The 24,874-nt window shown below is 39.9% G+C and overlaps 1 protein-coding gene and 1 pseudogene across 1 annotated transcript in view; one reads left to right on the top strand and one right to left on the bottom strand.

The window, feature by feature from the left end:
• Nucleotides 1–24,874, bottom strand: part of ULK4 (unc-51 like kinase 4) — a 583,110-nt gene that overhangs the window by 326,502 nt on the left and 231,734 nt on the right. Inside the window, exon 30 of the mRNA XM_032861108.1 lies at nt 22,589–22,681. Coding sequence (XP_032716999.1) covers nt 22,589–22,681 — 93 coding nt within the window. The remainder of the gene's footprint in view (nt 1–22,588; nt 22,682–24,874) is intronic.
• LOC116869718 lies at nt 696–1,312 on the top strand (annotated as a pseudogene).

The following is a 24,874-nucleotide window of genomic DNA, read 5'->3' as shown; positions in this document are numbered from 1 at the left end:
TTAAAATCTTATAAAAGAAAAAAAAAAGTACAGAAGGGACGTTAGAAATACAATTGACCCTTGAATAACACAGTGAGTAAGGATATTGACACCCTGCATAGTTGAAAAATCCATGTGTAACTTCTGACTCCCCCAAAATTTAACTAGTAATAGCCTACTGTTGATCTGAAACCTTACTGATAACATAAACAGCCCATTACCACATACTTTGTATGTTATATAATTATATACTCTATTCTTACAATAAAGTAAGCTAGAGAAAAAAATGTTAAGGAAAGCATAAGGAAGAGAAAATGCATTTACAATACTGTACTGTATTTATCAGAAAAAAATCTGCATATGTGTGGGCCGACACAGTTCAACCCATGTTGTTCAAGGGTCAGCTATAGACTTTTCTATCTGAGGAACATAACAAAGTCTTTGAATTGAAACCTACAGTGACAATAGTAGTAAACACAGAGCGCACAATTACTGTGTGGAACATGCTCCCAAGGCTGTACATGTGGTAATTCACCAGATTCTAACAAAGAAAACGAAAATCCCCCATGCCTGCCTGACTTGAGCCACGTGTCAGCCAACGATGGTTGCGCTCAGGGTAGGACAACAAAAGTTGGAGTGAGCCCCAGCGTGGGGGACCAGTAGAGGCCCTGAATGCTGTGAGAAAAACATAAGATATATATTATTGAAAATATATCATTGAAAAATATTTTAAGGCTCAAGATGGAAAATCATGAACCACATGATACTGTCAAGGAAGACTTAACCTTCAATATCATAACTAGAAAAATTAACCAACTCCCAGAAGCAGAAAGGAATCTGCTTTAACATTGATCAACATATGTTGGACTTAACGCTGGTCTCTGTGGTCTAATAGCAAATAGTCTTTTTTGACGTCTTAAATGTGACACAGGCTTGTATAGCTGCTGGCTTACCAATGGCAATGATCCCATATTTGATTGCGGACTTATCTTACAAAGGTTTTGTAAGTTTACCTTTGAATACAGGTGATTTGAACTGTGAAACTTGTACCTTAACACAGGGTGGACTGGTTGGTCTTGTTTTGGGTGTTCTGTACACTGGTTTATTGGCTATACCTGTGAACTGTGGCCTAGCAGCCAGGTATGAGTCAGCCCCGCTACCAGAGAAAGGAAACATCTTAACTTACTGGACTAGAATTTCTAAGCCTGTCTGTAGAAAGATGTTATTTCCCGTTTTGCTCCAGACTATGTTTGCAGCATACCTTGGATCTAGACAATATAAACTAATTATAAAGGCCCTTCAGTTACCTGAATCTGGCCTAGAAATTCAGTGACTGTTAAACAAACGTGTACACAAAAATAAAATTATAATGTATGAAAAAAAAATCCTAGGAGTCAGGTCAGATGATGATATTGATGAATTTTGTTTGTTTGTTTCACATGAGAAACTGAGACATGAGGAAGTAAATTGGTCAAGTGACAAGGAGGGCAGCTTAGATTACACCCCACAGTACAAGTATTACCTGAGCTGAATCTTGAAAGAGGAGTAGGTTATTGACAGGCAGAGAATGGATGAAGCAGGAAGAGGAAGAGGAGGAGGAGGAGGAGGAGGAGGAGGAGGAGGAGGAGGACAGGTAGGGATGAATTATGTCCTGGGCAAAGGGAACAACAGCATGACAAAGGGCAAAATTGGAATGGGCTCATTATAGGCATTGAAAAGCAAGTGAACAAGCACATTTGCTGTAGTAGTAGAAGTAGTAAAGGGAAAATAATAAAAAATCAGGCTGGAGGAATAAACCAGGGCAGATCACAAGAGATCTTACTAGCTATGCGGAGGAGCTCAAACTTTATCCTCTGGGTGGGGATTGGTAAATTCCAGCCTACAAGCCAAACCCTACTGGTCACCTATTATTTCTATGGCCCACAAGCTACGAATGGTTGTTATGTTTCTAAATAGTTGGGAAAAAAAATCAAAAGAATATTTCATGACATATGAAATTGCATGAAATTCAAATTTCAGTTTTCATAAATAAAGTTTAACTGAAACACAGCCATGCTCATTCATTTACATACTGTCTCTGGTTGCTTTTACACTGCAATGCCAGGGCTGAGTTAGCTGCAACAGAGCCCATATGGCCAGCAATGCCTGAAATATTTACTATCTGGTCTTTTAGAGAAAGCTTGCCAAGCCCTACTCTAGGTAACTAGGAGCTACTAAGGGGCTGATTTGGCAAAATGGTATTATTACCAGCTTTATAGTTTTACAATGATTATTCAGGCCAGAGTGTAGAGGATGGACTGGAAATAAAAAGGACTGGGAACAGGGGCACCTGGGTGGCTCAGTGGGTTAAAGCCTCTGCCTTCGGCTCAGGTCATGATCCTGGGGTCCTGGGATCGAGCCCCGCATCGGGCTCTCTGCTCAGCGGGGAGCCTGTTTCCCCCTCTCTCTCTGCCTGCTTCTCTACCTACTTGTGATCTCTATCAAATAAATAAATAAAATCTTTAAAAAAAAAAAGGGACGGGGAACAGAAAGATCAGTTAGCTGACAGTGACTATTCTCAACATAAGAGGTGATAAGCACCAACACATGAAGAAATGGGAAAAGAAAAATGAGAACGATCAATAAGGTTGTATCAATGGGATTTCAAAAATCTACTGGATGCAGAAGAGGAAGAGGAGGGAAGGAATACAGAATGACTCCAGGTGCCTGATCTGTCCCACCTGGGTTACCACCATGACTAACACCAGAACAATCCCCATCACAACAAGCAACCTCACAGGAACTCCTATGCATCACACACTGGGTGTAATCAGCGCTCTATCTCTCACCCAATCCTTTACCATGATGTAGGAAGGAGTCACCTTGTTCTACAGAGAAGAAAACGAACACTAAACCTTATACAAGGTAACATAGCTAGTTTCTGAGTTCACGATACTAACTGCTCTAAGATACTATGATATATAGAGGGAAAACTTACTTTGGTTAAGAAAATGAATTAAGTTCTGAAAGATGAGTGGCAAATCAACTGAGAGCAGAAACTCAAGGCACACCAACATTTAAAGAGTCGGCAGGGAAAAAAAAAAAAAACCACCCAATGGTGTCAAGGTTCACAGAATGCAGGAAGTAAGGATGTCAGTGGGGTGGAATGGAAGAGAGTCAAAAAGAACACCTTAACACCCTGCTCAATCTCCTGGATATTCAGATCTTAGGTTCAGTCCCAGTTTCTATAAGTTATGCTTGTATTATATGGAGTAACTCCCCAAGCTCACTTCAGGAGTCGTTTCTAAGATCAATAAATGATACTACGGTACAAACAAACAAACAAAATAGAGTGATGATCAACTGGAAGCCACTGAACCAAAGGCTACGTTGCTGACCTTCAAAACTGCAAGATAGGTGATGGATTATCATTCATGTTAATGTTTGATAAGAACCACCAGCCTGGGGGCGCCTGAGTGGCTCAGTCAGGTAAGCAGCTGCCTTCAGTTCAGGTCATGATCCTGGGGTCCTGGGAGAGAGTCCCGCATCTAGCTCCCTGCTGAGTAGAGAGTCTGCTTCTCCTCCTCCCTTTGACTTCCCCTGCTCGTGCTTGCTCTCTCTCTTTCTCAAGTAAATAAAATCTTAAAAACAACAACAACAACAAAAAAAAAAAACTACCAACCTCTATGAGTGTTTTTAACAAATTTTTTTCCTGATTATACAAAATAATTATTAAAAATCATATCAAAAATAGGCAAGATCTGGGGTGCCTGGGTGGCTCAGGGGGTTAAGCCTCTGCCTTCGGCTCTGGTCATGATCTCAGGGTCCTGGGATCAAGCTCCGCATCGGGCTTTCTGCTCTGCGGGGAGACTGCTTCCTCCTCTCTCTCTCTGCCTGCCTCTCTGCTTACTTGTGGTCTCTCTCTGCCAAATGAATAAATAAAGTCTTTAAAAAAAAAAATAGGCAAGATTTGAACAGACATTTTTCCAAAGAAAACATACAGATGGCCAACAGGTACATGAAAAGATGCTCAACATCATTAATCATCAGGGAAATGCAAATCAAAACCACAATGAGATACCACCTCACACCTGTTAAAATGACTTATCAAAAAGACCAGAAATAACAATGTTGGTGAAGATGTAGAAAAAGAGTACCCTTGTGCCCTTTTGATCGGAATATAAATTGGTACAGCCATTGTGGAAAACAACATATTAGTTTCTTGAAAATTAAAAATAGGACATCATATGATTTAACAATTCTACTTATGGGTATTTATCCAAAGAAAACAAAAGCATTAATTTGAAAAGATATATGCACCCTCATGTTCACTGCAGCCTTCTTTAAAAAAGCCAAGCTACAGAAGCAGTCCAAGTGTCCACTGATACACCACACACACACACACACACACACACACACACACACATACACACATAGTGCTATATTATGCAGCTATTTAAAAAAAAATAAAAATCTTGGGGCACCTGGGTGGATCAGTGGGTTAAAATCTCTGCCTTCGGCTCAGGTCATGGCTCAGGTCATGATCTCAGGGTCCTGGGATCGAGCCCCACATTGGGCTCTCTGCTCAGTAGGGAGCCTGCTTCCCTTCCTCCCTCTCTGCCTGCCTCTCTACCTACTTGTGATCTCTGTCTGTCAAATACAGAAATAAGACCTTTAAAAAAAAAATCTTGCTATTTCCAACACTACAGATGGACCTTAAAGGCATTACAGTAAGTGAAATAAGGCAGACAAAGACAATTACTATATGATCGCACTTAAATGTAGAATCTAAACAAAACAAATCAACAAACCAAACAAAACCAAGCTCACGGATACAGAGGAAAGACTGGTGGTTGCCAGAGGTGAGGGCTGGGTGGGTGTGGGAGAGAAGTGTGAACTGTTTTGATTTTTTCTTACACTTTAAATAAATTGACTATAAGTAAACGAACAAATGAGAAAAGAACAAGGTAGGCAGATATACTCTATCAGTTACCAACTTTTATAAACTTCACCATAATGGAGTATGGTATTAGTTTAAAACCTCCTACAGATCAAATTAGGATGGAGAGAAAAAAATCTTAATTTTACAGACCTATGTATATAAAATTATTTATATAAAATCTAGAAATACAGAAGTATAAAATAATAGTATTTTACTGAATGTTACCTTTGGGAAAAACAGAAAAACATTACAATATTGCAATCCCAGTGCTGTAAGAAAATCATTAATAAATTCTGATGTATTATTTACTTGTCTTTCTCTATTCATACAAGGCATAGGGTCCACCTCACCTGGAAAATCTCAGCTACCATTTCTTATGCATGTATTCTGACCCCTGCACAGCCACGCCTCATTTAATGTCTAATGACACTTACCCAGAAGACCCTGAAGCACAGGCTGGTGGGCAATTTTCCCACAGCCGCTCACAAGCCAGGAATGGATCTGGGATTAGAACTGGAATCTGCCTAATTTAAAGTGTATTGCATCCAAATAGGGGATGGGAGAAAATGGTCAACTCATACCACATATATGGGGCTTATTAAAAAATCATAGTTTTTTAACCTACAAGGTATTTAGCTAATCCTCTATGGAGTTTTCTAACCTATAAGGTATTTAGCTAATCCTCTATGGATGGATCCTTGTTTTCCACTCTTCTAGTATTCAGTAGGGGGAAAAAACCCAAATGTAGTGGTTAAGGGATCACTTCAAAGGAGTTCAAATCCTCACTCCATAGTCCTAAGCTCTGTGATCCTGGTAAGTGTATCAACTCCAAGCTTACTTTCTTTGCATATAATAGCACTGTCTACTTCATTTTGTGAGGCTGAAGATTAAATATGGTTGTGCACATGAGTTATCCAACACTGTCTGGAACACAAGCAGCTCTCTTTGAAGACAGTTACTAGCTGTCTTTACTTGCATTGTTGTTGTTGTTTATTAGAGAGAGAGAGAGGAAGAGAGGGTGAGAGTGAGCGGTGGGGGAGGGACAGAGAGAGAAGGAGAGGGAGAATCTTAAGAAGGCTCCATGCCTAGCGCAACACAGAGCCTGACACAGAGCCCAACAGGGGACTCAACACAGGGCTCAATCCCATGACCCTGAGATCATGACCTGGGCTAAAACCAAGAGTCAGATGCTTAACCTACTGAGCCACCTAGGCACCCCACCTTTCATTGTTGTTTTAAATAATGTATCAATGGACATCCTTGTACACAAATATTTGTGCATATCTTTTACTGTATTTTTAAGCTATATTCCTCGAAGTGGAACCAAAGGACATTTAAGATTTAACACACACTGACAGTCTGCAAGTCACAAAAGATGTACTAACGTAGGAAAGTGCAAGTTTCACTAAACTCTCAACAAGAGCTGTTAAAAAAAAAAAAAAACCTGCCAATTTGACTTCTTTATTATCTAAATGGAATTTTCTTGATTCCTAATTTAGGGTTACTCTTTTTCATATTTATTGTGAGAAATGCCCTTTTCATGCCCTTTGTCCATTTTCCCTTTGAGCTACCTTTCTTTAGAATTTCAAAATAACTAATGAAGTCTGTCCCTAAAAGCTGACCATTTTGTTTAGTTTGTAACAGTTGGGTTAAGCTGGATTTATGACTTCAAGCAGACAGAAAAAATGCACACGCACAAAATGGTACATTTTGGGAGTATGAGGTGTCTCAGAGGCATTTACCTCATTGAAGAGCCATGGTTAGTCTCCTTCACAGCCGGGGTTTTTTTTCCTATGTACTACTCTATGGCAAAGAATCTTAAGTGATAACACATGTTCAAGATGGCAATAAAACTGTGCCAGGAAAGTCACAGAACATTTGAAACTCAGACCACTGTTTAGTCTGGCAGCTCTTGTGGTCTTTAATTATATCACAAAGGCCCCGTCTGTACAGCAAACACTGTAATATATTCTGACCAATAACTGTCATCACATAAAATCAGAAGACTTGATAAGGAGGAGGATTTGGTGTTGAGAGTCTGTGCTTTATGCCTCATGCTACATTCCATTCAGTTGGGCTTCGCTTTGTTCTATGGCGTTGACAGTGACAGGTGTACTCAATATATTCACGGACAATGCATGGCTTTATCAAGAGCAGATAAACAACAACAAAAATGAGTCTGTAGCACATGTACTATACTCTTTCTGAAATGGTAAACTACCTTGGAAAATCCCCGAAAGAGAGTGCAAACATTAAAAGAGAACTCTGATGCTAAAATCGGCCGAATAGTAGCAAAGGATTTATTCTTTAAGACTTTAGGAGGTACATTGATCACACCAAGAGACTTTGTTTAGCTATTATTTCTATACTAGAATGCCATGACGGTTTATCTGGCTGTAAAAACCAAACAAAAAAAGGCCTGTAAATTAACTGTATGATTAAAAAAGAGACCCAATAACCATATAAACACAAAATGTAAGGGCACCATAGAAATGCTTAACAGCAAGACAATGGTATCTTCGCCCTTTTTCACTGTCTTCAATGCTGCACATTTTAACACCATCCAGAAGCAAAATAAATTTGTTTTACAAGTACAAAATAACCAAAAGGCATTAACTGATGAGTCAAAAATCAAAGAGGTCAATAAGGAAAGTTGGAAACTCCCACCAAGCAAAAATAAATAAATATATCAGTCTAAATAAACATACCTGACATTAATATTCTAGTCCAAGCCAATTGGCTCAACTGTCATCTCTACATATTCCTTAATGAACTGATGAAGATGTTAGTGTGATGTTAAACAGACAAGAAATTTAAAGACTTCTCCTTTTAAATACTTAAGATAATGATGCCTATGCTGGCTGGATGAAGAAATGGAAACCTGTTTAAAATGACAGAAAATAAAGTCAATTGCTTTGTTGCCACCCCCGATGTGTTCGTGAGACACCAAGTATCGCACTGAAGGGTAAGCCATGTTTCAACGGCTAATGGCCTTGAGAGCTTGTGAAGGTAAGGTTTTCCCAACACCATCATAACAACCATCTCCTCGTGGGCCCTGCCACTCCCACCCTGAAACAGCATTTCCACTAGCACACAGGCCACTTGGAGCTTTCACCTCCCCCCTGAATTAGCTGGAAAAGCTCACTGCGCACTCACACACACAACACTGTCTGTGCAAGCCCCACAGAAAGGTTGTTCTCTACAGCTCAAGTCATTTCTCGGTAATTCCTACACAATGGAAGAGCCAGCTGCCAAACTAGGCCCAACACCTAACAGCTTAGGTGCGTGATCTAGCCCTGGAATTTACATCACACTCTGACAGTGCTGGCCAGACCTCTGCCCATCAAGGAATGATGGAATTTGAGCACCATGATTGTCATGATGCTGCCGTGCACCCCCACAATGGCCACAGAGTTTGCAGAAGAGTCTCTGGCTCTGTCCGGAGGTCTAGCAAGCCTAGGGCTGTTGACGGTGAGGAACCAAGGAGAAGATGACTAGGGATGTGGGGGCTGCATGCACTGCCCACTTGTCCAGGGCTCCAGCTTTGCTAGGAAACACATGGAGAATCACCAGCCCCAAACCCTGGCCCCAAAAGCCCTAAGTCTGAGCAAATAATGAGTGGGTGATAAAATACGGCCAAGGGCATGGTACATCTGACATTTAACCCACATTTGGAGTTTATATGTAGCAAGGAACCTGGATGATACTCACTTTATGAAGGAGCCCAGTAAGAATGTGTAGGAACGCTCCAATAATCTATCCAACCCTTAACTCCTAAAAACCACTGCCCCTGAAGCCTACAACACCCAGGCTTAAACCTACCTTACAAGGGGTCCAGAGAGAATTACCTAAGAAGGGTTCAGAGAAGGGCTCCACCCCCAGAGAGGTGAGTCCCTCTATCCCATCTGAAAGGGCTAAAAATAAAAATTCCGAACAGGCTAAATTGGTTTATTAAGAAAAATGTAACGCCTTTTTCCACAGGCAAAATAAGTATTACTTCATTATTTTTAAAGGCTAATATAAAAAGAGGAACTCATAAAAATAATAATCACTACAATAACGATCACCATTTTTCAGTGACTGCAATACCACTCTTACTATCTGTCTTAAAGGAGGAAACAAAGGATAATAACAAATGACAATAGCCTCAAAAAGAAACACATGTGGCGGCTGGGTGGCTCAGTGGGTTAAGCCTCTGCCTTTAGCTCAGGTCATGATCTCAGGGTCCTGGGATTGAGCCCCACATCAGGCTCTCTGCTCAGTGGGGAGCCTGCTTCCCCCTCTCTCTCTGCCTGCCTCTCTGCCTACTTGTGATCTCTGTCAAATAAATAAAAAAAAATCTTAAAAACACACACACACACACACATAAACAAGTCTTCAGTAAAGTGCTAGTATTGTTTTCATAAGTATTCTACTAATGGAAATATATAATCTAGTTTCCAACTATCCAAATAGAAATGCAATACCTTGAACTGACAATTCATGGACCTCGTGGTTTCCAAACACTTTTCTTACTCTGTCCTCATGCACCCAGTTTCTACAGATTTAGGACCACTAATGACACCTTTCACTTCAAAAGTCTCATTTGAAATCTTCCCAAAAGCAAAATACCACTTCCTAACTTCCCAGTTCAATGGTCCCTCCACACATGCAGGAGTTCCAACCCTTCTCCCTTAAAGAATACTGTAAGGGACACCCCCTAGGGGACAGGACAACAGTCTAGCAAACCACCCCTCACCCTCTTGCTTCAGTGGTTTTGCCCTCTCTCCAAAATCAAGAGTTAGGCAACTTTTCTAGTAAAGGATCAGAAGTAAATACTTTTGGCTTTGCACGCCATATGGTCTCTTTCAAAATGACTCAGCTGTGCCACTGTAATGCAAAAGCAGCCACAGACCATAAACAAATCCATGGGGCTGTGCTCTGATAATATTATATTGACAAAAGCAGGTGGGCTGGATTTGCCCCATAAACTGTAGGTAATCAACCTCTGTACTAGATCATTCTCGTCAACATAAAAATGTCTCTAAAATATCACTCATCCTGAAAAAAAAAAAAAAGAAATGCCTGTGACCCCATATCTCCTTCTAGCTCCCCATTTTTCAGCTCTCCTTTAGTGGAAAACTCTCTCTAGATTTACTGGGGTTCTCTGTCTCCACCTCATCATTCCCTCTGCAATGAACCTCACAAGACTCTTGCCCCACATGCTTGTGAAAATAACCCTTCAAGAAGTTACTCCTGTTGCCACTATAACCATTACTTCTCCATCCTAATCTTAGGGATACTCTCAAGAGCATCTGATGCTGTGAGTACTTCCCTCCCTCTTCAAACCCTGAAAATCAGAGGCTTGCTTCTTTACTTATGAAGCTAGCATTCACGCAGCCAGTCAACTCTGCCACCTTCCCAGGGAAACTCTGAGCACCCTCTCGAAAACAGTGGGCCCCAATCCATCACTCCCCATTCTCTAACCCTGCTCTCTGTTCTTTACACCACTAAATGAAATTCAGACATTTTTTTTATCAATTTCCCTGTTTATTGCCTATGATCCCCTCAGAATCATAAGCTTCATGAAAACCAGGACCGTGTCTGTTCTATCTCAGTGAACACAACTCTTTGTTGGGTGACTCAAGGAATGAATGAATAATATTAACTTTTCTTGCAGGTAGAAAATTATCAAAGCTCACTCTGTTCTGAAGGTCCATAATTCTATGATGGAAATAAACTGTAAAACTTCAAGAGCTTCTGTAGAGAACAGAAAAGAAGCAAACGAACTTTCCTGTGGGCAAGAAAGGAAATACTTCAGGGGAAAATGGTAGGTTATCATTTTGTTAAAGATGATGGTATCTCTGAATGTCTAGTTAAATACAGGAGGAGGCACCTGTGAATTATTGTTGATTGGAGCCCCCAAAATACCAGGGCCTGCTCTGACTAAATACATCCACTAAATGCTGGTTTCTGACGTGACATTCGGTGAGCTGCTCAAGTCACCGCATGGAGGACTCCCAGCCAGGCACTGCCTGCCACTCCATTCCCTAAAGAGAGCTGTCACTGAGCCCACATGAGTCAGAAGAGGAAAACTGAAATGACCAAGCATATAGTCTGTTATGAGAATATTAAAAGATTAATTTGTTTCTGACAAGAGATCCAAACTGTCTCCAGGGAGCCAACTGAACCCCATACAGTAAGGATAGGCAATGAAATGCTTACCAGCTCACCATGAACTTGGGGAAAAACTCCATGATGGTAAGCAAGATAATGGAAGAAAATAATCAGAAGCGTGTATTTCCACTAGTAGCAGGCAGAAACCATGTTAAGAGTTGTTGGTTTTTGTTTTGTTTTGTTTTTTCGGAAAACATTACGTTGAAACAGATTTCAATTACCATTTATTTTCCTCACACATCATTTAGGAAAAGAGAATGCCCTGGATCAGTTCCTAAGGTTTTAGGTGGGTGTCCTTCCATAATTCTATCAGAAACAGAATGCTGGCATGAAAGGAGAGAATTAGTTGAATGCTTACTCCATGAGTGCTTACATAAACACTTACATTTTCCCTATAGGAAACACTGAGATGAATTATAGCATGATTAATGTAATAAGGAGGGATTTCAACCCAACTGGTGTGCTCTAAGTCATAAGCACAGGAGGGTCCCAAACCTGGTAAGATGAGGTAAGGAAGAGGTTCCATTGAACCAGGAACCATGATATTATTAACCACATTTGTGCCAAGAGCTGACAGTGATAAAAATCATAGAACAATGGTGCCAGAACCTAGTGATGATGGCAGAGGGACACAAAGGAGAATCATTTGCTCTTAAGAGATCCACGTGACAGTGAAGTTGACTGTGTTGAGGAACTGGACCACTCTTCTAAATAAACATGAGGCAATGAAACTGAAAACAAGAGGACTCCGAAGTCCACTGTGATATCCTCTTGGGTTTGTTTTTTAAAAAGTGGCTCTGCTGGGTAGTACAAAGAACAACAGACCAGTAGTCTGATCCAAAGCCTGATCTTCAAACTGACTTGATGTTTGGGGCACACCAATACCCTCTGGGACTTCATTTTCCCTGTGTATAAAATGAAGACATTAGCCCAGTGTATTAATCATGTCTTTTTATACTGTATTTTTGTCTCTTTAACATCTTGAGGACTTGCTAACTCTGGAGGGAATGCCCCTCCCAGAGCCATCTGATTCTTAGAGACAGCAAACAACTCTCCTTTGAGCTTGTCTTTCCTGTGCAAACCAACCAACCCAGAGCCATAACCCCAACGGCCTCCTTTATGGCACTTTCTATTCCCAAGTGGGGCCCACACCCCAGGGCCAGGTACCAGACCAGAGCTGGCCCCTACTTACCCCAGGGGCAGGTACCAGATGACTAGAGACAGCCTTTATACTTCCACAACCCCGTGAAATTATTCAAACTAGTCAAGCCTAAATCTGTTCAGCCATTCCTTCCTTTGTAAACTACAATAAGGGCTCTGGTCCACATTTGCCTCTCACTTCCTCTGCCTCTTGACTCACCCTGCTGCTTCTTCATGTGGCCACCTTTGGCATGGTATGCCCCCTCCTCTTTGGATCTGTGAGTATAACAAGCTTTCTTTTCCAGGACAGCTTTCACCTGATCTACTGAACTCACCACCTGATCTACTGAACTCACCACACTACACCTCACCACATCAATATAAAAAAATCTACATTTTATAACACCAAGATAATCTCTAAAGTTCCCTAACAGCTCAAAAATTCTAATATTTCTACATTCTCATGAATAAAGATAAAAAAAAAAAAAGAGTTCTGTTCCTTTAGATCAGGGTTCAGGAAACACTGCGTGAAAAGGGCTAGAAAGTAAATATATCAGGCTTTGCTGGACCCAAGGTCTGACTCAGATGCATCTGTGTGTAAATTTTACGACTCTTTAAATATGTCAATATCACTCTTACCTTACAGACCATGCAAAAACAGGCTGCAAGCCAGCTGGCTCTGTGGACCACAGTTTGCCAGTCTCTTTAGATGACAAGGGTAAGTCAACAGACCTGAGGACATCTTGTGAAACACAAAAAGCTTTACTGAATCCCCACTCAGACTAAATATGGCCCTACGACACACAACTGGGAAAGCACTATTTGCCAAGGTGTACAATGAACTCTAAGTGCTTTCTTTCAATGTAAATGTCACAGCAAAAAAAGTCAACTGAGACCATCCACTCTGACCTAGAAATAGCTTTCGATTGCAAGGTACTATTCTACTCAGTTTTCAAAGACAGTTAACCACCACTAGCAGCTGAAGAAGAATTTCCCTGGAAAAAAAATAAAATGCTGAACTTCTCTGAGAGCAAAACAACACTTCTAACTCTTAAAAGGATAATCTCAATGGATGTACACAAAATACCCCAGCAAAGTGGATCATTAGGGCAATTTTAATTTAATTTCCAAATTCTTCTCAATATTTAAGGACCAAAGATATATGTGTTGAACAAGGGTGCAGTACAATAATCCCAAATCAAGGCAGAGAGAAAAAAAAAAAAAAAAAAAAACGAAAATAGGTAAATAAATAAAGTTTTTGGTTCAAGGACCTGATGAAAGGCACAAATCCAAAATCATTCAGTATTTTTAATCTTTTATGCTTGCTTTATCCCCTGAAATGACTGTACTTTAGTAATTAGTGTAGCTATGTGCCCAGTTTGAACAAGTGGCTGGGAACACTTGAACATGGGCTATGTCCATGAGAGGAAAGAGAAGGTAAAAAATAGATGCTCAAAGGCTCAGCGCCTATTGGAAAAACCTTGTGTTTTATTCTGCGAGTGCTCCTAAAGAATAATTGGGGAAGCCACAGAAGAGTGACCCTAGAATAGAAATGGGAGCCACAAAGACTCAGAGACTGACTTGCTCCTCATGATGTGGCTTTTTGATATCCACAAGCAACCTGAGAAGCAGCAAACCATTTCTGGAGAAATCAATTCGTTCTAACAATAAAGTGTTACCATATTACATAGTTATTTTGCCCACAGATTTCATCAGAGGAAATATTTAGCTGGGTAAGCTCAGCGAACTGAGGGGGTAAAAACACCTAACTGGCTTATTTTAATGACAGGGAACCCCTCTCAAACATCTCTAACATTTCTGATAATTTGGGCTTTTAGCTTCACCAGGCTACAAAATATAAATAAAATATAACAGAATATGTCAAAACCAAATGTTATGAAGAATATAAATTAAAAGGCAAGTGTGTATGGCAGGTATCTTGTGCGGGGGATGTTCTCAGTGGCTCCCCCACTTCTGTTATGCACAAACTAATAAGACCACACCATGCAGTTGGTTTCTGTTATTGAAAACCTGAGGGTTTTCTCCCAATTCCTTGTAGGATGTTAGAGCTCTGGTTTCAGTTGGTGTCACCAAACATTTCTTTCTACTGTCAAAGAGGATACCTCTTCTGGAATACTTCCTTTGCTAGTTCTTCCTCTAATCATATGAAAAAGAGGAGGAGTAAGGAGATAAACTTTGGGGGAAGGAAGAAAGGGAAGACTTACACAGCATTTTCTGAGGACCAGATGCTAATATTTCCCGATGAGGAAACTTAGGTACAGAGAGGCTAAGAAACTTGGCCAAAATCATACAACTACTTGGGTTAAATTCCTTTAGGTGCTCCCAAAACCTAGACATGACTGTACCTTTGAAATTATTACACTGTTTTACAGGAACCTATTGATAAATGTCTCCTCCACTAAAACCTTAGCACCTCGAGGGGAAGACCTTTAACTGCCTTTTATCCTTGTATCATTCAGTGGTTGCTAATTAGTTGAATGAATGGTTGAACGAATCAATGAAGGAATGAACCAAAAACCAATAAGGGAAGTCAGCTGAAGCCTAGTAACTGTAAAGGCAGAAGTATTTTTCACTGAAGGCTATACAGTGGATTCACCATGAATTTCATTTAAGAGATCACTAAAATTTTATTCTTCAAAGGCATTTCTGTGAATCTTGCCATAAAACAAACAGCTCTAACATTTTTTGAGTGAACTAAAATGATAATCCTTAGATATGGAGTATAAACAACCTTTTGCAATTCACAGTAAGAGGTAAATTTTGCTCCAAAAGAACTCAAGAAGTTAAAATTCAATTTGTTTGCTAACGAAGATTTGCTGAAAGCTAATTAGCTCTTAATGGAAACAAGCTCCTGGGGTACGGCTCTCCTTGAGAACAATGGTTCAGAGCAACCTACTGTAAAATTAAGAAGAGAGAAAAGGGCAGAGCTCAGAGGAGTGAACACATCCCTTCTGATAGTAACATTGGACCAACACGGTAAACAATTTACTTTTCTGCTATAAACCCAGTCAGAAACTAGATTCACCAAGGCAGTGGGCTTAAAAAAAAAAAAAAAAAATCCTAGTCAGATACAATGTAGATTAGATAGTGCTCTTCTCTCGTTTGAAGGAACAATAAATTTGCAATTGTACTTTAAGTTTTGAGGATTTCTTTACCCATTCATAATCCTCTAAAATAAGAATAAACACAATGAAATAATGTTGCACTTGGCATAGGATGATTTACTGTTCCAGTGGTTATTATTTGGTACTCTAAACTCTTAATGCAGTTGACCCTTGAACAACACTGGCTTGAACTTCATGGGTCTGCTTATACATGGATTTTTTTTTTTTAATAAATACAGTACAGTACTATAAATGTCATCTCTTCTTATGATTTTATTAATAACATTTTCTTTTCTCTAGCTTACCTTATGTTTGTATATAATACATATAACATAGAAAATATGTGGCGATTGACTGTTTATGTTATCAGCAAAGCCTCCAGTCAATACTAGGCTACTAGTAGTTAAGTTCTGGGGAAGTCAGAAGATATGTAGAGTTTTTACCATGGCCTTAACCCCCACATTGTTCAAGGGTCAATTATATATATAAGCTCAAATGCTATACTTCAAAGAACATGATGCAGATGGAGCCAATAAATAAGCTAAATTTCTAATAAATGGTTCATGTTTATTTTATATTAGTAGAAATCTATCTGTACATAAAAATTAAGACATCCTACACTTTATATACACTTATAATCAGCATTTTGCCTAAAAGTCACTGCTACCAAGTGACTGGGTCAATCTCCTAAGTTAATGAGTTACCATTTTAAGACAATGGGCCAAAGTCAGGGATGGGTGACATTAAAACTTTGTTTTAGTTATAGTCAGCAACTAAACATAAAACATTCACCAAAATTGACCTATTATATCACAAATGAAATCAAATAAAAATTAGCAAAAAAAAAAATATATGGTCTGATTACAAAGCAAGAAAACTAGAAATCAGGAACGAAGAGGGAATAGTCAACCTGTCACAATGACAAAGGTCACACACATATACGCACTGATAGGGTAAAGGTCTGGCACACACACAGGCACTCTCATACACTCCTAGTTGAGAATAAACAGGCACAAGCTTGGTGGGGGGAAACTGGGCAACACTTTTCAAAATACAAACGCTTAGACCCGTTGTTTCCACGCTTGCCGGCACATTGTAATCACCTGGCGAGAGTCAACAATTACTGGTATCTATGTCCAGCCATAGAGATTTTTATTTAGCTGGACTGGGCTGTGGCCAGTCTTCAGACTTTTTAAAAGATTTCCCAGATGACATTAATGTGCAGATAAGTTTGGGAATCACTGGTTTATGTACCCTTTGATGAAGTAATTCCACTTTTCCTTACTTATCCTACACATATATATTCACACACACAATGAATGGCCTATGTCATTAATTATAGTTTTGTTTTATGATACCAAAAGTTTAGAAAAACATAAATTAAATATTCACCAAAAGGGAACTTGTTAAGTAAATATGGAGCATCCATAAAATGCAATGCTTATGCATCTGTTAAAAAGAAGTACAGATGGTATGTGAATTATATCCCAATAAAGCTGTTGTATGTATTTTTAAAAAGAAGTGCAGAATGGTGCATACAGCATACTACCAACCACCACACACACACACACACACACACACACACTGATAAGAGTGGCTTTCTCCTTGGGTAAAAATATGCTTTTCTCTGCATACTCTTCCAAATACTGAAATTTGTAAGGTGTTATATATTAACTCCTAAAAAAATCTTTTTCTTTTTTTTAAAGATTTATTTATTTAGGGGTACTTGGGTGGCTCAGTCATTAAGTGTCTGCCTTCAGCTCAAGTCATGATCCAAGGGTCCTGGGATCAAGCCCCGCATCGGGCTCCCCACTCAGCAGAAAGCCTGCTTCTCTCTCTCCCACTCCCCCTGCTTGTGCTCTCACTCACCATGTCTCTCTCTGCCAAACAAATAAATAAAATCTTTTAAAAAATTATTTATATGAGAGAGAGCATGTGTGTGCACATGTACAAGTGGGGGGAGGAGCAGAAGCAGAGAGAGAATCAGGAGGCCTCCATCTCACAACCCTGAAATCATGACCGGAGCTGGAACCAAGAGTCAGATGCCTAACCAACTGAGCCACCAAGGCACCCCTTAAAAAATAAATTTTAAAAATTAAAATATAAAATCAATCTGGTTGTATCACTCTCCAAGCAAACAGAATCTGTATAAGCTACTATTCAAAGGGACATGAGAATATTTTGGAGTGATGGAAATACTCTGTCTTAATAGAGGCAGTAGTTGCACAGTTGCCCATGTTTCTCAAAACTCAGAAAACTGTAGAGCCAAAACAAGTGAATTGTAGCCTATGTAAACTGTCCCTCAATAAACCAGACTTAAAAAATTTTTTTTCAAAGCTTGTATGACAACCGAACAACACCAGTAGGAATGCAAATTGCTACAATGAATCTGGAAAACCGCTTGGCAGTATCTACTCAATCTGGGCGAGCACCAGTTCTGTGAGCTAGGACTTCTGCTCCAGCATGGGTACCCAATAAAGACATGTGCATGGATTCACCAAGGAGCATGCAAAAGGAAACTCACTGGCCAAACTATTCAAGATGGTGAAAAATCGGAAAGTTGTTCAAAGTAAAATGGACTAGCAGACTATGGTGTACGTGTGCAATGGAAAGCCAGGCAGGAGGTGATTCAGTTTGAGGAGTGGCATTGCCAAGACCAAGGAATGGTTTTCAAAGAGCATGAGCAAAAAAATACAAATGCCCCAACAATAGAGATATTCAACCTCACTCATGATGAGAGAAATGTGAATTAAAATTACTCCAAAATAATCTATCTCATCACACTGGAAAAATTCCAGTTTAATGACACATCCTGATGGCAAAGCTGAAAGGAAACAGGCATCCTCAAATATGTCCCTGGGAGATGTAAAATGGTAAAATTTCCACGTAAGACAGTTTGGCCATACCTTAAAAAGTTTTTTCAAATGCATTTATCCTTTAAAACTTAAATACCAGCTTGAGGTATGTATCCTATAAGATGTACAAGCATGCATACAAGATGATAGAGATTATTCATTGTTTGTAATATCGCAAGATTACAACTCAAGTCTATCCACTGGACACTAATTAGATGAACTATGATATATCATCCATACAATGGAAGATTCTGTAACTATAAAACCTAACAGGGGGGGCGCCTGGGTGGCTCAGTGGGTTAAGCCGCTGCCTTCGGCTCAGGTCATGATCTCAGGGTCCTGGGATCGAGTCCCGCATCAGGCTCTCTGCTCAGCGGGGAGCCTGCTTCCCTCCCTCTCTCTCTCTCTCTCTCTCTCTCTCTGCCTGCCTCTCTGTCTACTTGTGATCTCTCTCTGTCAAATAAATAAATAAAATATTTAAAAAAAAAAAAAACCTAACAGGGAAGCTTTTTATATATCGCTATGGAAACAAATGTTAGGGATATAATGTTAAGTGAAAAAAATCAAATGGCAGAAAAACATACATAATATGCTACTTGTGTGTAAAAGGGAGAAATGAAAAATACATATGCACATTAGCTTGCATTAGGACACAACATAAACAAAAGTGGTTAGCTATTTGTGATAACGGGAAGCTGAAGTAAGAACAGAATGGATAGAGGAAGGAAAAAGACTTCTTGGTATCTATCTTTTCATAGATATATCTATCTATATATATGCATACATATATATATCTTTTATCTCTTTATCTGTATCTGTCTATATAAATAATATATATGTATATATATATATACATATATATGTGATATATATGTGTATATAGATAGATAGATAGATGTATTTCCCCCAACAGAAATCTATTTCCAATTCCAAAATGTTACACTTTTTAAAAACTCCAGTTAGGGAGGGGCACCTGGGTGGCTCAGTGGGTTATGCCTCTGCCTTCGGCTCAGGTCATGATCTCAGGGTCCTGGGATCAAGCCCTGCATCGGGCTCTCTGCTCATCAGGGAGCCTGCTTCCCCTGCTCTCTCTGCCTGCCTCTCTGTCAAATAAATAAAAATAAAATCTTTAAAAAAAAAAAAACTCCAGTTAGGGAAATAAAAACAAACTCCAAAGTCTAACTACATATTACTTTCCCTCCCCTATCCCTCCCATCAAGAGGTGTGAGTAGACTTTGCAAGTTGCACACAGGTTGCTACAGCCTGTGGGCCTAGGACCTCCCTCTCAAAGTGTGGTGTTGGGAGAGGGTGGGTGGATGGCAATAGGCTTTTAATGCTTTGTTCCACACCTCTGGAGCCTCAGTCAAAACTGTTTGCCTCATTTATAAGAAAAAGCAAACAGGGCGCCTGGGTGGCTCAGTGGGTTAAAGCCTCTGCCTTCGGCTCGGGTCATGATCCCGGGGTCCTGGGATCGAGCCCCACATCGGGCTCTCTGCTCAGCGGGGAGCCTGCTTCCTCATCTCTCTCTGCCTGCCTCTCTGCCTACTTGTGATCTCCGTCTGTCAAAGAGATAAATGGAATCTTTAAAAAAAAAAAAAAAGAAGAAAAGAAAAAGCAAACAAACTGTGTGCCTGGTGTCTCAGTCAGTTAAGCGTCTGCCTTTAGCTCCAGTCATGATCTCAGGTTAGCTCCAGTCATGATCTCAGGGTCCTGGGATCAAGCCCCACACTGGGCTCACTTCTCACCAGGGAGCCTGCTTCTCCCTCTCCCTCTGCCCCTCACCCTACTTGTGTTCTCTCAAATAAAATTTAAAAAAAGAAAAGCAAACAGAAGAGTGAATCCAGAAAGAGACCTTATATATAGCAAAGGTGGCATTTAAATGGGTGCTGGAGGGTCATAGGTAGTTTCAGGTATCAAAATTATTTAGATACCTTTGTATCCAATTTTATCTTGTCCATTTAAACTGTTACACAGTATTGTATATTATGGCTATAGTATAATTTAAAAATTATTTTTCTCATCTTAAAAATCATGTGCCTAGGTGGAAATCTTTGTATATATAGGATTTTTTTCCTCTACAAGAGATACTTTGAAGTAGAACTGAAGATTGAAGGCTATACACCTTTTATAATTTAATTAAATATAGTAAATAAACATTAAGTGGTTCAACATTATCAGTAGGTAAATAAATGCAAAATGAAATCTCATTTTCATCGATTAGCAAAGATATCACCAAGAGTATGAATAAATACTGATGTAAAAAATCTTCCAACAATTTTGATAAATAAAAAGGCAAATTCCAGAAAAATACATAGTGATACTACCTCTGATTTTTTTTCAATCAACAACCAGAAACCAAAGTCATTTATTCCTGTATATGCATATTGAATTTAAAAACCCAGAAAAGATTCAGGACAGATACACACCAAAACAACAACTATTACCCCTGGGACAGAGACCTGTGTATGGCAGTGTGAGAGGGAACAAGGAAGCCTAGAGGACCTCTTGATTTTACTGCTGGATTATAATGCACACACAATACATTCAGATGTTACTTGTCAAACTAAAGCAAAGAAAAACATTTATAAAAATTGTTCATTGAATTCGTAAACTTAAAAAAAATAAAGTGTCTTCCAAGACTACTCATTTTCAAAATAAAAAGACTGTATATAGGTCATCGACTTCACTAGGTTCTTCCCCTCAACATGAGGAAATTCACATGAATTTCATAGCGAGCTGGCAAGAAGAGAAAGGATTCTAGAGAGCATGCAACATGAGTGAGCAAGAGTCAGCACTAAAAAAGTAAATGCAACCTGCCCCATCTAATGAAAGGATACAGTTAGTATACAGTATTAGTGCCTGGTATCAAAACTCCAGTAAAGAAGTAACTATATGAATTTATATTTGACTTCTAATACAAATACACTCTTTATAATGAAATTTCTTCTGTAGGAAGAGAAAACAGTACCTCTGAGTGACAAGTCTGGAAGGCTCATTGGTCAGGCTTTTAAAGGGCTATACAGACACAGGATTTAGAATTGGCAAGGGGAAATGCTCCCCAAATTCTTTTGCAACATGACATTGAGAGTACAAGGTAGTATTTCTATGTCGCTATCTGGAAACAAATGAGGTTGCTCAGAGCACAGGAAATGGGCCTGAAATTACTTTAGCGTCAGCCCTGCAGATGATCCAAAGCCCAAGAGCACCTTGGCAGCCCAGGGACACAGTCATGGCATGCCACCAGAAAGGTTGCGGTTCAGCCTTTCACCCATAACGGGTATTTACTACTAACACTGAATGTAGCTCATCACTACACAATACCTTCCATGGCAGTACAACAGAGCAGATGAAAACAAGATGGTTGGGGCTTTGTGACTTAGTTCTTTCCTAAAGACCAACCATTGAGGTGTCCAAACCCAAAGGTCCTGGGCCATCACCTAACAACTACAACTAGCTTTCCTGACAGAAAGCAAGGAGTGCCTCCTCTTCTCTGCCCTTTCTATGGGCCTGGGGCTCTCTCTGACCAACTCTCCTGTCCCAGACTGAAAGCAGTTGCCACTCTTCTAGAAACTAGCTCTAAAATATTTGGCAACATCACACATAGTATCTTCTATAGAGGCAAAAGCTCTCCCCTGCTGAATAAAAGCAGGTCAGTTTAACAAAATGGTAGAAAATAAGAGTCTATAAATACTAGACAGACTGAATAAACAACTGCTCAGTACAATAGGAAGCCCCAGTTGACATTTTAAAGTATGTGTGTTATTTTTTTCTTTTTTTAAAAAAAGATTTTATTTATTTATTTGACACAGAGAGAGATCACAAGTAGGCAGAGAGGCAGGCAGAGAGAGAGGGAGAAGCAGGCGCCCCGCTGAGCAGAGAGCTCGATGTGGGGCTCGATCCCAGGACCCTGAGATCATGACCTGAGCCGAAGGCAGAGGCTTAACCCTCTGAGCCACCCAGGTGCCCCTAGTTTTTTCTCTTTAAAGAAATTATAATTTTTTTAAATATTTTATTTATTTGACAGAGAGAGTGAGAAAGCATAAGCAGGGGGAGCAGCAGAGTGAGAGGGAGAAACTGGCTCCCCGCGGGACTCAATTCCAGAACTTTGGGATCATGACCTGAGCCGAAGGCAGACACTTAACTAATTGAGCCACCCAGGCACCCCAACAATTTATAATTTTAAAGCATCATGAATTCCAGAGTATGCAAACTCCAGTAAGGGATAAAAATATGAGAATAAGACCCAAAACCTCATAAATGCAAGGTACCACAAACCATCAAACATGAGAAATGACCACTTTGGTGACTCAAATGTTACTCTTTCAGAAACTCATCATCTCTAGCATTTTTAGACCATATAAAATTCATTTTACAGCTGAAAAACAGGCAAAAGAAAGCTGGAGCTATAGTACCTGGTGAAAGTTGGGTTGTGTTCTGTCATCGCAACTAGCAATTTCAGAGCATATGCTGGGACTGGGTCAGGCTCTATGAGGATGTGCTCATACCTGCAATGATAAAGTGATTACAAATGGATTCAGTGGTTTTTTTCACTTCATGTCTCCTCTGAACAACAGAAGCCATACACCATAAAGTGCAAACATAGAGATACCAGAATAAACATATGAGCAATAGGACCTGGTAAGGGATACTTAACCTAATGGAACTTCGAAGAGCTTCACTAGGCCACAGGGCGTGAGGACACCAACCTGCCTCACAGAGGTCTGTTTGGGGAAGAGTTAATGAGACAATCCAGTAAAAGGATTAGTATTGGGCAGCACACATGGTAAAAGATAGAAGGAAAAGGAAGCATTTGTGGCAGGGTCCCCAAGAGCACCTTCAAATTCAGAGATGCACTCATGATGGAGACTCAGTAGGGCTACATGACTAGGATACACAGATGAATCCTAGAGGAGAAGGACACAGGTGGAGACTGGAGGATTCTGTGCACAGGCTTCCTTATGCTCTCTCCCTCCCATAAGAGGTCAATCAGAGAATAATCTTGTCCCCAGCAACAAAAATGCAACACATGCATGTGATGTTTCTGCCCATCAGAGACTCAAGTGACCAAGACTTTTGTTGGGGGCTGGACACATTAGCAACTTCCAACAAGAGTCAAAATCGCTCCTAAGAGGAAAGCTGGCATTCAGCATAAACCCTGCCATCTGCACAAGAGACCAGGCAGCCTGAACTACTCCCAGCAGTTAAATGGGGCTGGAAACACTCTGAGCACCAAGTTCTAAGTCGCCATCCTGCCAAGGTCCAGCCTCTCATCCAGCAAGCGGTCGTTCCTAAGGGGAGCAGTCGCAGACCTGCTACGTTCACTGTTTTCTACATAATATTCTTCTTATGAAAACTTTAAAATCTGAAACAATTATTGCCAGAAAGAATAAAACTTAAAAATAAATGAAAAAAAGGTCTTTATTATTAACTAAAAGTTTCAGCAACACAGTTCAGACGGTGCCCGCATGTTATCTGTGAGGCAGACGCTGGTTTGCAGAGGGCGTCTCACCTACTCAAGTTCAGCTATCTGGTCTACAGCACCGCGGAGGTGCTTAAGATACAAGTGTCAGATGAACGGATGTACAGACAGTTGGAGAAATGGATGGACATATGAACAAACAAACCAATTAACTTTTTGACTCTACTTTCTGGAACATCCAACAACTAAAAAGGGAGTAAACTATCTCCCCAAACCCAAAATGTATATTTAAAAATCCATGACATGAAGCGGATGCTTTTCATCTGGCGAATAGGGCCCCAGGCTCTTACTCAGAGCCTATTTACTCTCATTTTGGAAATCATTATATAACCAGCTTAATTATGTAGCCTCTAATCCCACAGCCATTAAAAAGGAGCCAAGTAAAGGGAAGAGAGGGACTATTACAGAATGAAGTGGGACTTGAAGGCATAGGAAAAACAAAAAAAAAAGCAAACCCACAAACTCCAAACAGAGAGAAGTCTGGGGAGCATTTAACGTAGAAACAGCAGCTGCTCATACCTCAATGGGACCAGAGGGCCCATTACACACCATAATGCTCAAAATGGGGGTAGTGAGTCAAGAAAATGTTCAACTGGGTAGAGTGCTCTGTTTAAGGAGGCAGGAAGTACCATATTTTAGAAAGATTTCTTATAAAATATTTTTAAATTATAGCAATTAAAAGTTTTGCTCAGGTATGACAAAGATAAAAGTAAAAATGCCAATCACTCATAATAAAATCATAAATATTAATAAATCAAAGAGAATGGTATGTTAAAAAAACAGTACAGCACAACCTAAGCATCAGTAATTTCAGGAGTGAAAAAAATCAAATTTAGGAAAACAATATGTTTTATCATCTGAATAAAACAAAATGCAAGGAAACACCTTTAGAGGTGATAAAAATTTAACATCCAGGTTGAACTCTTTCTAAAAAAGGAACAACTCAGCATATTAGAGAGAAATCATTATTCCTTTCTAGAAGAGTCTTGTAAATAAAAAGCTTTTACATCCTAAGTTGGGGGCACCCAAGACGACCTTCAGATTTAATGGTTTGCTAGAAAGACTTACAGAAAAGCTGTTAAGCTAATAATTATGGTGTGTTACAGTGAATACCAGTGTAGATGAAAGGCTCATAGGGCAGAGTCCAGGCGGGACCAGGAGCAAGCTGTCAGCTGTCCTTTCCCAATGGAGGCAGCTGGACAGAGCTGACCCTCCAAGC

Source organism: Lontra canadensis, unplaced genomic scaffold, assembly GCF_010015895.1.
Source record: "Lontra canadensis isolate GAN:19392208 unplaced genomic scaffold, GSC_riverotter_1.0 scaffold20, whole genome shotgun sequence".
In the NCBI taxonomy this organism is placed as follows: Eukaryota; Metazoa; Chordata; class Mammalia; order Carnivora; family Mustelidae; genus Lontra; species Lontra canadensis.
Note: the sequence above shows the minus strand (reverse complement) of the source record. Positions and strands in the feature narration are given on the sequence as shown.